Source organism: Hyaena hyaena, unplaced genomic scaffold, assembly GCF_003009895.1.
Source record: "Hyaena hyaena isolate Hyena2069 unplaced genomic scaffold, ASM300989v1 scaffold_279, whole genome shotgun sequence".
NCBI lineage: Eukaryota > Metazoa > Chordata > Mammalia > Carnivora > Hyaenidae > Hyaena > Hyaena hyaena.
The window spans coordinates 1,078,113-1,094,909 of NW_024080910.1; the positions used below are offsets into that span (position 1 = coordinate 1,078,113).

Consider the following 16,797-nt stretch of genomic DNA (forward strand, 5'->3'; position numbering starts at 1 on the left):
CAATGAAAGAAAAAAAATGGGCAGAGATTCTAAATACACATTTTTCAAAGAAAATATACAGATGGTCAACAGATACATGAAAAAATGCTTAACATTACTAATTGTCAGAGAAATACAAATCACAGCCACAATGAGATATCACCTCACATAGTTAGAATGGCCATTATCAAAGACAAGAGATAACAAGTGCTGGTGAGGATGCGGAGAAAAGGGAACGCTGTGCACTGCTGGTGGGAATGTGAACTGGTGCAGCCACAAAGGAAAAAAGCATGGAGGTTCCTCAGAAAACTAAGAATATAATTACTATACGATTCAGCAATTCTACTTCTAAAAAACACTACCTCAGAAAGATCTCTGTACCTCCATGTTCACTGCAGCATTATTTCTAATAGCCAACACATGAAAGCAAACTACTGATAGATCAATGGATTTAGAATATGTGTTATATATAATCTGGTTTATGCAAATGGAATATTAATCAACAATACAAAAAAAGGAACTCTTGTCACTTGCAACAATGTGGATGGACCCTGAGGGCATTATGCTAAGTGAGATAAGTCAGACAGAGAAAGGCAAATACTATGTAATCTCACTCACCTGTGAAATTAAGAAAAAAAATCCTCAGAGATAATAGAGAATAAATTAATGGTTGGGGCAAGGTGGGGGGCGGAATTAGGGGAAGTGGGTAGAGAGGTATAAACTTCCAGTTATAAAATAAGCCCTGGGGATGTACTGTCATGCATGGTATCTACAGTTATATTTGAAAATTGCCAAGAGAGTAGATCTTAAAAGTCTTACCACAAGAAAAATAAACTATGTGGTGATGGACATAAACTAGATTACTGTGATCTTTTCACAATATACAAAATATCAAATCATTAGATAGTACTCCTGAAACTAATATATGTCAATTATGTCTCAATAAAAAATAAGTTAACAGGCAAACAAAGAAGTATAGAGTTAATGGTAACAGTGTAAGATCTTGTAGTAAGACAAAACTAGGTTCTGGGTCCATACCTTATGTGCTATGCAACCATGCGGAAGTTATTCAACCTTCATAGGTTCCAAGATCATCAGAAAGAATCTCCAACCTCGTGAGATATAGTGAAGATTATATAATGCAGTTTGTATACAGGCATTTGGGTGTCTGCCTATTCTCAGATCCCACAAGTCACAAGCGACCATATCTGTAAGAATTCTGCACTTCTTGCATACAGCTCACTGAATCAAGCAGGGTGAACACTTAACTACACCTGAGAACCTGGGATGCAGAGTCTAGGAGTTCGTCTCTGCATGACAGGAAATGAACTACAGAATGTATGGGCTACGGACAGCTATATATTCTGCTGTGTGAGCTAAAGAATAAAGAAAGTCAGTGTGCACAGAGAGAAGAGAATGAGACACACTGCAATGAGCAAAGGAACAAAGCCTCTTCTTTCCTGAAGCCTGGTTTTATTCCTACTCATGGGTTCCACAGTATCTCTGCATTCTGTTTTTGCTTAGGCTAAAGTGTATTGGTTTTGTTGCTTATAACCAAAGCCTAAATAAATGACTTTCACCTGGTACCAAATATTTATGCAACAGCCATTAATTCCTTTCTTCTTACACTAAATATTAAAGAGCCCATTTCTTAAATCATCATGATGTACACTTTAAATATCTTACAACTTTTTCAATTATACTTCAATAAAGCTGGAAAAAATAAAAACACATTCCAACTCAGCACTGTGGGTTTAATTTTCTTGTGGGCACAGCTTCTTGGTCTTTGTTCACTAGTTACCCCCTAGAAGAGTACCTGGCCCATGGCAGAAACGTAGTTAAAGTTACTGAATGAAAACAATGAGGAAATAACTAAAACCTAATTTAGCTTTTAACTAAAAGGCTACATTCATTCAAAAATAGTTAATGAGCATCTTTCATACACAAAGCACTGTGCTAAATGTTGATTTGGAGAAGGAGTATTCAAAGAGCCTAGTGCCCCTATCACAAAACTCTTAAATAAAAATCTATCAGAAAACAAAACCGGGCACTTTACTTAATCTCAAGGAGCTAATAACACTACCATATTGTAGAGTGTAATATACTAAAAATTTCACTTTGGAGACAAGATTTCCAAATTCAACTTCTAGGCAACCGAATACAAGGTGCCTTCCACACAGCTAGTTTTCTGACGTGCTCTAGTTTAAGATCTTTCATTCCAAGAGAAGACCCTTAAAACAAATCTTTCCCCTAAGGCTGACATAAGAAGAGCTCAGACTAACACCTCTCTTGAGCCGTTTCTGTCTGTCTCTTGGGACTTTGAATTTTGAGGCAGCCAGGAGCAACGCCAAGAGCACAAACTCTGAGGTCAGCCAGGAATGAGGACTGAAGCTGAGACTTTAGGCACGTCTTTTAAAATCACATAAAAGATGTGCCTAAGGTCTCAGCTTCAATTCTCTTTCATATGTAAAAAGATGCTCCATCTAACCTTGTAAGCTTACTACTGAGGTTTAGAAATAATAAATTTAATCAGAAGGCACAGTTCCTGGGCCACGTAATATCCTCATCAGCATCATCACTGACGCCTCTGCACTTATCAGGGGCTCCATTTCCCACTTTAGCCTAATTGTGGGGAAATATTAAATCCCTTTTCCTCCTTCCTACATACTAATAAAAAGAATTTTCAGGGGCGCCTGGGTGGCTCAGCCAGTTAAGCATCCAACTTCAGTTCAGGTCATGATCTCATGGTTTGTGGGTTCCAGCCCCATGTAGGGCTTTGTGCTGACAGCTCAGAGCCTGGAGCCTGCTTCAGATTCTGTGTGTCCCTCTCTCTCTGATCCTCCCCTGCTCACACTGTCTCTCTCTCTCTCTCTCAAATAAACATTTTAAAAAATTAAGAATTTTCATTATTTTTACCCTTCTCCTCCCCCATGGCCCTCCATTAGCTTCCTCCTAATCCACCTATACGTGGGAGGAGGGAGGGAGGCAAGCCATGAGAGACTCTTGAATGCTGAGAACAAACTGAGGGCTGATGGGGGTGGGGGAGAAGGGAAGGGGGGGTGATGGGCATGTAGGAGGGCACTTGTGGGGCTGAGCACTGTGTGTTATATGGAAACCAACTTGACAATAAACTATTAAACAAATAACAAAAAAATTAAGAATTTTCAAAATACTGATAAACTCTAAGATAAAAAAATAAGAAATATGCAAACACAATACAAATTACTATATTTTAGGTTTTTGTTTATAATAATCCAAGACCATGTATATAGCTCAAATTCCTTTAACTATTATCTGATTTTACTTTTAAAAAAATCTGCCTGAGAATTCTGACAGTATGAGGAGCCCCTCAGACCCACTCTTCAATGAAAATTATAAAAGAACACCTTTAAAGTTTCTGGAAATGGTCCTAAGAGCACACAACAAATGAATAAACATATATTCAAGAAAACCTACTAAAAGAGCAGCAAAGTCTATAATATTTGAAACAAAATCCACTCCATCTTTAAGCTCTCAGCTCTCTGTGAGATGGAAATTTCACTCCAGACTCAGACAGCCAGTAACACACTGGGCGCTCAGCCCCCAGCTCCTTAATGGACAGCTATCTTCCCAGGAGGGGCTGACATCAGCCCTTCTCCTCCTGCCCTCAGCTACCTGCACCTGAGGCTAAGTTCCAGGCAAGTGCAGCCAAAGGTGGAGACTCCCTTCTTCTGCCCAGGACCCCTCATGGGATGGAGGCTTTACTTTACCTTGGGTACAACATTTTGAGGAGACCAGAGGGGACCTGACTGTCCTTGCCTTCACTTCTAGGGAAGGGGTTCCACACTGGGAGGAGCAAGCTGAGATCCAGAGCTACTGCCCACTCTCCTTTCACTGAATGTTTACTTTCTGGAGTCACTCAGTAGTTTGACATTGTTCCCAAAAGCACTGACCTGGCTCAAAGATTTTGCCTAGGGAGAAGCAAGCCACAGACTAGGGCGCTCTAAATGTCTCCCTAAAGGAACTGAAATCAACTGTAGCCGCCTGTGAAGTGCAGGCCTAAGGGCACTCTCAAAATCAGTGGGGGTTGTGGCAAAAGGAGTTGGGAGGAAACTGTTAGATTCATTGAAGGTACAGGCTACTACTGGCTGGCTAGATTCTTCCAGAGAAAAAGTGAAAGAAACACTTGGGAAAAGCACTCCTGGGAACAAAAAAAAATCTCAAACATTAACCTAAGGAGCTCTTCCTTCAAAGGAACCAGAATACACATGTCTGTGAAACAATTTATACCACATGACATTACTGAAAGCAAAAGAGGAAACAGAGTATCAGCTGGCAATTAATCTTGCTGGTGTGGTCAGGGCAAGAGTCACAAAAGATCACATATTACATTTACATGAGATGTCTAGAACAGGCAAATCTATTAAGACAGGAAGTAGATTCGTGATTGCAATGGAGGGGGGGGGGACCAGGGTTTGAGACAGTGACAGCTAAAGGGTAAGGGGTTTATGAGGTGATAAAAAGGTTCCAGAATTGACTGAGGTCTTGGTTCCATATATCTGAGCATACTAAATATTACTGAATTATACTCAAATGGGTGAATTGCAGGCAATGTGAATTCTATCTCAATAAAGCTGTTATTTAAAAATCAACAAAATATAAAGAAAAAACAACCTGCCCAGGTTCCACTTCTTTTCAGCTCTCGATCTGCTTTTAGGCTTATAAGCAAGAACTACGAAAGCAGCTTAAATGTGCTCAGAATACATCCAGGTCTCTCAGAACTACGTCTGCCCTGGTCTTCCCAGTCACCCCGAGGATGGTGACCACACTTCCTACTGGCACCCAGATGAGGACGCTGCCAGGCCAAGGAAGAACTGTCTCGGGTTTACCTCAGAGATACTGAGTCATCAGGTTCCCACTGGGGTCCAGGGACCTAAATAATTTGAATGTTCATACAGCTTTGGTGACCACTCATAGCACACAACAAGCTCAAGAACATTCTTTCTTGATTCAAATGAGCTCTCTTTCTGCCTCAGAATTCTCCACCTTAGACACAAAGAATTTTTTACAAGTTACAACCACCTATTATATTTTTTAACATTTTAATTAAACAACAACTATAATGTACATATGACAGGCCTGTGCGTACATTAAGGACTGTTCACTTTAAAAATATAAACATGGAAGAGAAAGTTTTATTTATTTTTTTAATTTTTATTGTTTTTGCTGTTCATTACTTTTTATTGAACAATCCCTTGTATGAATATACCACAATTTATCTATTTTCGTGGGATGGACATTTAATTTGTTTCCAGTTTTTGGCTGCTGTGATATTCTTATGCATTTTCCTGAGTCTCACTGCATGTATATAGAGATGTGCTAAAAACTGGAATAAAATCTTTGGAGGCTCTGAAAACATCTTCTCTTGAAGTGTTATAAATAGGACAGACTGTTACAGTTTTGAGATTGATTGGTGGTTCCAACCATGCCTTTAAAAGTGAACAGTCTTAAGGGACCTTAAAGCATCACTGTATCTTTTATGATATTATGTTTGTTGATAGATGTCAACTCAGAAAGTCAATTTAAATGCAAAAATTCTTTCAATGAAGAAACAATTTTAGTATGCTAGGAAAAACAAGTATACCTAACAAACTTTTTTATTCCGTAACTCCTCTGCCAAAAGCTTAAAATAGTTACACAAAATGATAACAGCTCACTGGAAACAGGATTATTTATGCAGGTGAAATGTGCTTTTAAGGAATAAATAGGAGGGAAGGCAATGTCCAATGAAGAACTAATTCACATTCAAACTGAAGTCACATTTATGGAAATGAGGGGAAATGTTCTATTACAAAATATCTTTTTATATTGTATAATGATAGAAGAAAAACTTGTAGAGGAAGAAGCCAGTTTAGCTATATTGATTTCATAAATGTAAACAAAGGCATTATTTCTAAAGGATCAGTGGATCAATGAATAAACAAGTTAACTCATGCCAGTTACCGATATCATCTTGACAGGTGAACAAAACAGTAGATAAATCTATTTTTATAGCACTAAACTCAGTTTCAAAATCAGTATATTTTTACATAAAGTATTACCTTTCTACATTCAACAACAGATAAAAATAGTAGGAGACTGATTTCTCCTCAACATCAGAATCAATAAATCTGCTACTGACCTAAACCAGTTATGTATTTATTTGATTCCAGGTACATGGTGGTAAACCACAGCTGTATTTTAAATATAGAACTCTGTAACAATACCTTATTTTTATCTCCTACAAACTGGACATAAAATGAACTGGCAAGGGATTTCATTTTTCTCTTTTGCCATAAAATTTAAACTGTAAGAATAACCTGCTTATACCCAAGGCAATGCGATACTCCAAAAGTCAGACATGTGAAATTTGAACAAATTTGGTTATCTCAGTAGTTTGCAGGGACATAAAGAAGTAGTAAAACATGAAATTCTAGTAATACTACATTGGTTTTGTCTACTAAACGCTCTAAAATGGAAGAACTCCCTGGCATTGTGGAGGAACAAAGAATATGCAAATTACAACAGCAGTGAAATTTTATGATAAATTTAATACTGTACTGATAGCTTAATGCATAATTCAGGGCAGGGCGCCTGGTTGGCTTAAGGGACCAACTCTTCACTTCAGCTCAGGTCATGATCTCATGGTTCATGGGTTCAAGCCCCACATGAGACTCTGAGCTGACAGCTTAGAGACTAGAGCCTGCTTCAGATTCTTTGTCTCCCTCTCTCTCTGCCACTCTCTCACACTTGTGTTCTCTCAGTCTCAAAAATAAATAAATAAATAAAAATATTTTTAAAATAATAAAAAAGATTCTGTGATTTCCAATGCTAGGGAAATAACTAGTATCCATTTTTTTTGGAATAAGAAATATTTTAAATGTTCACAGAGTACACATCTTTTATACTCATCACAAACCACCAAATAAAAAAACTAGCATTTTTAACTATAAGAGAATAAAAACTAAAAAGTTTTAACAAGGAACACAAGACAAAAAATTTTCTCATCATTTTAAGCATATTTGTCATCCTCTATAATTTTCTATTTAAGTATGTTGATATATATAGCTGCATTGGACAGTCATCAACATTTGCTATCTGTCTTTCTTAGCCCATTATATACTAGAGCTACTGATCTAGATGGCCAGAATGACTTACTCATTGCTTCAAAAGAGAAGACAATAGAATTAATGAGTATATTGTCTGGCCCCCAATATCTGGAAATAAATGCATCTCAGTAATTTGATTTCTATTCATAAATTAGTTTAAAAAAATAAATGTTTACTCAAGCATTTTAAGATCAAAGAATAGAGTGCCATATAATTACATATTTTTCTACACATTCATTTATATATGGTCATGACATTTAAATGTGACTAAAAGACTTGGTTGCTATGTAAGAATAAATTGTTTTAAGATGCCACCACAAATAAGGAAAAGGCATATTTCAATGAATATATCTTGAATATATATAATGTGAGATAGTATGTGATGAATAAACTCTTACAAGTCTTAGCCACCAAAATTTCAGTGTCAAAGGACAATGCTCAGTGTCCTTAATTTGGACTGAGATAACTTTTACTTGATTTCTTGGAAAATGTTACCAAGTGAAATATAAATTCCTTTTATTATGGCCTATAATAAATCAGATAATAATGGCTGAAGGAACCTAAACATTTTATGATTTGAATGGTTTGTAGAACAACTGAAGTTATGTCTATAGGAATACAGATGAAAGAGTATAACTCTGTGAACCAATCCAGCAGGCCCACACACTTGTTGAACTAACTGGCCTAGTGTTTTATTAAAATGATAAATCAACCTAATATACGCAAAAGACAAAGTATACCATCTATAATTCTGACACTTAAACCATTTATCTGTTTATTTTTTTACTTCCATTTTTTAAGAAGTAAAACAATTAGGAGGTATAAAAATAAGAAAATTATTCAGCAAAATATGTCCAACGGCTTTTCATCATACACAGAATAAAATACAAAGACATCTAGCCCTAAGTAATCTAGCCGCAGGCTACTTTTCACCATCACCGCTCATGACTCTTCCTCGTAACCACTGCACTACTCCAGACTAGCAGTCTTTTTGCTGATCCTGGAGCACACCAGACACCTTCAGGCACTAAATGCTCTGGTTGTCTTCATCTAGAACTCTGTACAAATATTACTTCTTCAGGAAAAAATTCATTACTACTGTAATTAATGCAGCACTATCACTGTTCTCTACCCTACTCTTCTAATGGTACATATCACTCCTTCACATTATATTATATGTCCATTTTGTCCATTCACCCCACTAGAATAGCCAGGACTTGCTTTGTTCACTGATGAATCCCCAGTGCCAAGAACAGTGCCTGACACAGATGTAGGCGCTCAGTAAGTATTTGGCAAATCAATAAAAAAAAAAGATGAAAATTCATTTAATCCACAAATTTTGGATTATGTATTATGAATCAGACACTCTAAGCTCTAGATATGTAAATGAGCTACGACAGTCTCTTAAGAAACTAAGCATGAGGTAAAACCACAAATATGTGAAGAACATGTTATACTTTGATAATATAGAAGGAATAATATAAGAAGGAAGAGAAGTGTTGGCCAGTCACAATGGACTGAAAATAGTCCATGATCTTGAATAAGTAGATCACTGATAACCTGATCACACATTAGCCAAATGTGTTCTCAGTAGGAGACTACACCCAATTAAAAGCAGGAAAGGTAAGGAATAGAGAACAATCTTCACAATTTTTTGACTGATTTAACAAATGGCATTTTCATTCCAAAGAAGTGAAAGATTAATATTAAAGAATTTGTAACTTCACTTTAAGTGCTATTGATCTTTTCATATAAATACATATATGCTTTAATATTTTTAGTTTATACAGCCATAGGAGTAAGTTAGTATACAGCTAAATTAAAATATACCCAAAACACTCCTTACCTGAATTTCTAAAATCATTCTTTCAATCTCATCTTGTTGGCTGTCTATAATCTAAAATACAGAAAATATTATCAGTGTTAATTGAAATTTTTTCTACTACTTTCAGAAAGTACCAATAGTTCAAGAAAACAACAACAACAAAAACCACAGGAAATAATGAATTTATTTTTTCTAAATCAGGGTATGATTTTTTTTTTTACAAAATTATTCATACCAAGTATCCTTTAAACAGACATACGATTTGGATCACACATACATATAACTGTACACGTCTTCCTCTAGTTCTTGATAAAACTCTGCAATTTATAAAAATAACTTTGAGACAGATATTGAATACTTTAGGAAGGAAAATATACCCTTTTGTTTTGCTAAAAAGCAATTTAAGTTCTCCTTAGTTTGGTTTTTACTAAAATTTGAATTATTTAAATTTACTTAAATTGTCATTTTGGGGGAGACTGGCTGGCTCAGTCAGTAGAACATGTGACTCTAGATCTCTGAGTTGTGAGGTCAAGCCCCACACTGAGTGTGGAACATACTTAAAAAAACATGGGGAGCCTGAGTGGCTCAGTCATTAAGCATCCAACTCTTGATTTTAATTCAGGGTCATGATCTCAAGGACATGATATTGAGCCTGCCATCAGGCTCTGCACTGGGAATTGAGCTTCCTTAAGATTCTCTTTCCTCTTCTCTACCTCTCCCCTGCTCTCTCACTCTCAAAAAAACTAAATAGGGGTACCTGGGTGGCTCAGTCAGTTAGGCACCTTACTCTTTATTTTGGCTACAGGTCATGATCTCACAGTTTGTAAGTTTGAGCCCTGCATCAGGCTTCACACTGAAGGCATGGAGCCTGCTTAGGATTCTCTCTCTCCCTTTCTCTCTCTGCCCACCTCTACCCCTCCACATTAAACATACGTTTAATGCACACATTAAATGTACGTTTTAAAAAAATAAAAAGACTTTCTTTCTAAATAAAAACATTCAAACTAAAGTTGTTGTTAAGTATCAGCAAAAATATAAAATAGCTATAACTTATATATCCATACACCGATAACCAACAGAACACAGATTTCATATTTATTATCAAAGACATGAACTGACCTTACTAGCATTCTCATTTTGTTCTCTCAGGTTATCATTTTCATTCTGAAGCTGTTTTGCATCTAACATGGGAAGACGAATTCCATCTTCAAGGCATCTTTCTACTTTTTGCTGTAAGCTGTATATTTTGGAAAGATAATTATATAAAGAAAATCCACTCTATGTGCTGATTTTGGTAGATGACTTCAACATAAATGATGGTCCCTTCTTACAGTCTATATTTTTTAATCAAGCAATAATCAAGACCTACAGACTACATGTGAATAAGAATGAGCACCGACATTTCACAGAAGTAAAAAAATACAGCGGAGGCTGATTATCTTTTTCAAAATGGCAGATTTGAGACTGGAAAGCTGCTTAGTGTGTGACGTCCTTAGGCCTTAATGAAGTTCCTTATGATCCTAATCTGAGCTCTGCAACCTAAATCCTGTTCTTTCCTCTCCTGCAAAAGCAGAATTCTTTGATTAAGATGATTTTGTTTGGGAGCCTAAGAATATGGATATACATCTTTTACCTTCATGTGAGCTCAGCCAAAGTTTGTTTGTAAGGATAGTTGTTGCCAACACCAGTAGAATTACATTTCTCCTTCATTAATAAAAGCAGCAATGTGTTTATTATCTGACCTAACAGTTTCTCATGCTATTCATGGGAGAGACTTGCATTGCAGAAGAGGAAACAACAAAAGGAAGCCCCTCTGGTGTATTAAGAATAAAAGATTAAGAGAAAAAAGATGCTAATCTTGAGAACAGAAAGAACAAGTCATGTTTTGGGTAAAAGGAACCACACCATTAAAAATAATGACCAAAATCAAAACAGAAAGACACCTTGGAGTAGTTCCGCTCTAGTTTATAATCAGGCGTTAAGAGTAGCAGAGCACTGAAAAAACAGACTTCTTATAGTTTGGTTTTGGTATTTTCATTATTTTTCTTCTTCTAAGTATTATGGCTTTCCTGTGTTTTCTCTCTCTTTTAAAAATAAAGAGGTGAAAAAAATGCCATACCTAGATTCTGGACAAAGAATTGACAGTCCTACATGGTGCAATAAGGGCTTCCAATATGTTTCAATATGTTAATAAATAATGGCACCAGACAAGTTTTTATGTATTATGAATGCAGTGCACTGCTTTGTAATACATTGTTGCTTGTAATAAAACTATTTGCTTTTTCAGTCTAAAAGTGAAAAATGTATTATTTTTATTTCAGAATGAGTTTTCTCCCTACAAATAAGTGTCAAGACACTGCTTGTATGCAGTTATAATATTCTGAGAAAAATAAATTGCATTACTTCACTATATTTATATATAAAAGCTATAGTTCACTTCTAATGAAAATTTTTTATCAGATTTTTAAATACCAAAAGTTCTCAAATATTCATACATGGAAAACTTGGAGATATTACATAGGCACAGATAAATGTAATGATATAATTCATAGTCACACATTTGAAATTCTTGTGGAAACAAGAACTTTAGTTTAACATATAGCTGAGGAAACGAACACCCCTACCTCCAAAGTCAAGTGACACCATGGATATACAAGTACTTAAGAATTACAGAAGACCTTATTTGGTCCTTTCTATCTACTTGAAATTAAGAGAAAATTTCCGGGATGCTATCATCTCAGAGAGTATCCATAAAAAAATGAAACATGGATTCTGAAATGCACTGCACTAAGTCTTTCTGATCAATGAGACTAGGCTCAATGTTCTCCAAAAACCTAATAAAAGAGAAAATCTAAATAAAAGAGAAGGTATACTATCATATTAAATATGTAAAAGCACACATGGAACAAAACAAATTATTTTCAAGTTTTTCTAATTTTATTCATAAAATGGCATAGCTTGTGTTTGTGATCTACATGCCCTATAAAACCTCTTTTCATTTTATCTAAGATGAAAGAAAAAGAACATATGGTTGAATCAGTGGAGGTCAGGAAGCTGTTTTGAGACTAGAGAACAGACTATAAGATGTGGAGTTATAGAAAGGGAAATTAAACAGCAAGAAAGCAAAAACTAAGGGGAAAATAAATGTAAACTTAAAAGTATATGAACTTTGGGTGGCTCAGGCAGTTAAGTTATGGACTCTTGATTTCAGCTCAGGTCATGATCTCATGATTTATGAGATCAAGTCCTGCATGGACTCTACTGACAGTGTGGAGCCTGCCTGGGATTCTCTCTCCCTCTCTCTTTGCCTCTTCTCCACTCACTCTCTTTCTCAAAATAAATAAACATTAAACAATATACGAATTTTTTGAAGCAGAGATTAGAAACATTGAAGACCATAATCAGATGTTTTCTGCACTGATATCTAAGAAAAAAGTAGACTAGGCATATTTAAGGCTTTGAAAGTAGTAAGGCAATATTAACATGGAACTATCAGATGGATTTTGATTAGAGTTACATATAATTGGTAAAACACAAAGAGTGTATTTCTTAAATTTAGTTTTTGTTGCTTTGTTGTCTTATTCTTTCATATAGTTTTATCTATTTATAGTTGATCATCTATTAAGGTTTAAGTTTTATAAAACAGAGAGTGCATGTAGTTGCATATATAACATAGCTCTATAGGTTTTTCAGGAATCCAGTATTAATTTTTCAGATTAAATATATTAGCTAAATATACTAATAAATGATATTCCTTGTCTTTCTGATTGTATTAATTTAAAAGAGGAGAGTCCCATGAGCCAAGGTATATGAGTAAACTTGGAAGATACATGACAAAATGGCCATACCTGCTGTTCTACAGGAAAATGGGAGTCAATGATTTCACTTTGATATATCTCATTAAGGAGTAAAATCTGAGTATTTGACTGTCTCTCTTTGTTTACTTACTTTTTGGCAAAGCCATCAGACTGTGTTAATACTTTCAGTTTCCAATTGGGCTTTTTGTTTTTTGTTTTTTTTTTTGGGCAGGGAGGGAAGTAGATTTTCACTATTCTCATCTAAAGCCTTTGGCAAGATGTCAAATTTAATGCTGCATTAAAATGTGAAATCACAGCCAAGATAACTTGTTTCAATGACATAATACAGTTCCTAAGAGTTCATCTTTAAGATAACAATATAGTAATAATTATAAATTAATGTATTTAAGTGAAATGCCTTATGAAAAATATGAATAAAATTATTAAATAATAAATACTAATTATATTAAATAATAAATATTAATAATATAAATATTATATTTATATTGTTATTTATAATATGTTATTATATTATTTATAATAATATAAATTTATATTAATATTAATATAAATATTAATAATAATATTAAATAATAAAAAATTATTAAAGGTTTTCTTACCTCTGAACTGTAGTTACCAACTCCTTTTCTTTCTTTTTCTGGCATATTATCTGTGCCTCTTTTTCTTGACACTGTTTTTTGATATCTTCAAGCTTTTTTTCCACATCCAGCAGAGTCTCTTGCAAATTCTTATTTTTTTCTTCTAGAATCTGAAGCTAAGGAGCAAGTCTTAAAGTTTATAACACATAGAATATTAAATGTGTTTCTGCTAGAAACTGTAACTGTGTTGTCAATTAGTAACAAGCTTCTGGTTAAAATAACACTATATTTTACGCAGAACACAAATTTATCATCTTAACCATGTTTAAATATACAATAGTATTAGTACATTCAAACTTTTGTACAACTAATCACCAGAACTCTTTTCATCTTGCAAAACAAGCTCTATACTCATTAACAACTTCCCTTTCAGATCTGCTCTCAATCTCCAGCAACCACTTTGACTTTCTGTTCCTATGAATTTGACTATTTTAGGTACTCATTCTGTATTTATCTTTTTATGTTTGGCTTATTTCACTTAACACAATGTCCTTTGGTTTATCCATGTTTCAGAATTCCATTTTTTTATACATGAATTATACGTGACATTTTATCCATTCATCCATCAGTGATTGGGTTGCTTCCATCTTTTGGCTATTGCAAATAATGTTATTATGAACATATGTATGTACAAATATCTGTTTGTGACTCTGCTTTCAATTCTTTTGGATATATATCTAGAAGGGGAACTGATGGTTAGTGTTTGATGAAACATATCATATGGTTTTCCATAGTGGCTACACCATTTTATATTCCCATCAACAGTGCACAAGGATTCTAATTTCCTTGCATTCTCACCAATACTTGTTATTTTCTTTCTTTTTCTTATATGAGCCAACCTACTGGTGTCAAATGGCACAAACATGTGCTTTTACATCTATATTCCCCTCTGTTCCTGCTGATGCAAACTCCTGTGGTACTTCTTCAGTTCCATCCTGACATTATCCTCTCTTAGTCTTATACAGAGAATCCCTTGTAGGTCTAGAGTCTGTAAAATAATAACCCTCCATGGATTAAACCAATGATTCTCAACTGAGAGTGATTTCTCCCCCAAGGAGATATTTGGAAATCTTTGCAGACATTTTTGGTTTCGGGGAGGGAAGAGAGAAGGAGCAGTACTCTTGGCATCCAGTAGGTAGAAGCCAGAAATGCCATTAAGCATACTTTAATGCACAGGACAAAATCTTAGAACAAAAATTTATCTACCCTTGAATATCAATAGCACTGAAGTTGAGGATTCCATGATTAGAAAAACTGAGAAAGACTGAAGAGTAGATTTAACAGATTGAGAAGACAGGCTTCACCAGTGTTGGTAGAAAGACTCTGGATAAAGTACTTGTAAAAAAGAAAAATGGTCAGAAGAGGTCAGAGGAGTGAATGAAGACCACAGACAAAGGTGGAAGAATTTATGGAAAGGTTAAGAAGAATGAGGAAAACAAATCAAATGCCTGGAAAGATAGTAAAAAATGTCTTGAGCATTGGCTGAGCGAGAGAATACTGGGTAAAGCCAAAGAACATATGGTGCATGCATGTATGTATGGGATGGGGCTGTCTGACTGGTTCAAAAACTACTTCTAGAGTAAAATGTTAAGTAAGAGAGTTAACATACAGTTTTCTTAGGAAGGTAACCATATGTTAATTAACAACAAAAAAGATATGCTCATGCTTAAAGTTTCATATTAAAGTTAATGCTAACAACAGCAATTAAACACATATTTAACATAATTAGTCAAATACAGAACCAAAATTATAAAAATTATGAAATTTCTAAAGAGTCAACCTAAGAAAGTAGTATATTTTCAAGTCATTTAAAGATGAACATTTTATTTCATGTTACCTGAAGACTCTGACTCTGTACATCATCTAGAGTTGGAAGATCAGCCAAATACTTTTCCAAGGTCTCAATTCTTCTTTGCTTTTCTTTGTTTTGTTCGGATTCCTTCTGACATTTCTTTTTCAGACTACTGATGTATCTATCTCTGGTTTTAAGCTAAAGAAAAAAGATTACGGATCTTCAGAGACTTTGCGGCATTAAAAAAAATAATAACAGAACCAGCAGTTCCAGGTTGTAGTTAAGACTACCACCAACTCAGGTAAGAATTCACTTCCTCAATTCTAAGATTCACATTTTTACAAGCTTTCATACCACTGAAGTCAAGAGTTTTGAAACTTTTGTTTGTTTGCTTTTGCATATGATGGTATCCTATAAACTGCAGCCAGCCAGGTAGCAGTAATGACATAGCTTTTATTGCCTGCACATGTGCAGACTTGGTCAAAACTATTCATATCTGTCATTTCAACACTATACATGTTGCAACTATGTGCTGAGTTTAAATGATAATTAAAACACCTTAAAAATGTTACATTATAATCTGGCATTGAAAAAAGTTACTGAGTATCTGCAAAGACAAAGGAACAGAATCTCAGGGTTTAATTTAAAATTTTAAAATTTGAATTTGAAAATCAGTGAAGCAAATATTCATCACTGGAGGGATGGCTTCAATTTCTTATTTCTTAAGCTATATCCAAATGTTTCATGTGAATTAGAAAAGATACCTGAGGTGCCTGGGTGGCTCAGTTGGGTTAGCAACTTTAGCTCAGGTCAGTGTGAAGCCTACTTGGGATTTCCTCTCTCCTCCTCTCTCTCTCTCTCTCTCTCTGCCCCTACCCCACCTTGCATGCATGATCTCTCTATTAAAATAAATAAACTAAAAAAAAAAAAAAAGAAAAGAAAAGAAGGTATCTAAAAGTAATTAAAGCTGTTTTGTTACTGACTTGCAAAGAAATTGCTTATCACGTACTCAAGAAATGCAGTCAAAGCCATAGGAACCTACCAAAATCACCAGAGACTTGGAAAGAGATATGGGCACTAGTGAGACCGATCCATACCTCAAGCCTAGACTACTGTTAAGGCATTTATTATGTCATAATTGAACTTGTAACATATTTTCTTTCTCAAAATTGCCTATAATAAAGGTATGCCGTACCAATGATGTCATTTTAGGATTGACACAATATGTTAATTGAATACATATTATAGTACATGATTCCAGTAAATCTCAATTTGTGAAGGCTGAGACTCAGATTTTTATGTACTAATTTTTTCCCTTTCCACCTGAAATATATGATCTTTAAATTTCATATCATATATTCAAAGTTAATATATCAGATCAATTACAAATAACAAGTGTACACAAATAGTTACCTAAAAAGTAAACTCCAGACTCTTATTCACCTTAAGTTATTAATCTTCCAAAAATTTACAGGGTTCTAAAATATTTTCACACCCTTTTCCCATATTCACCAGGGAAATAAGTGCCAGAAATTAGTAGTATAATGGTTTACGTTCCCAAATTTTATTAAAGCTAACACTTGTGCACAATCTAGTTTCTTTCATATCTTATCTCATT

The 16,797-nt window shown here is 34.8% G+C and overlaps 1 protein-coding gene across 2 annotated transcripts in view; it reads right to left on the bottom strand.

The window, feature by feature from the left end:
- Positions 1–16,797, bottom strand: part of CEP85L (centrosomal protein 85 like) — a 161,658-nt gene that overhangs the window by 13,283 nt on the left and 131,578 nt on the right. For both annotated transcript variants that reach the window (XM_039246031.1, XM_039246032.1), the window contains exons 7-10: positions 15,225–15,377; positions 13,349–13,503; positions 10,051–10,168; positions 8,953–9,003 (exon numbers count right to left, since the gene is read on the bottom strand). In XM_039246031.1, the coding sequence (XP_039101962.1) occupies positions 8,953–9,003; positions 10,051–10,168; positions 13,349–13,503; positions 15,225–15,377 (477 nt within the window). The remainder of the gene's footprint in view (positions 1–8,952; positions 9,004–10,050; positions 10,169–13,348; positions 13,504–15,224; positions 15,378–16,797) is intronic.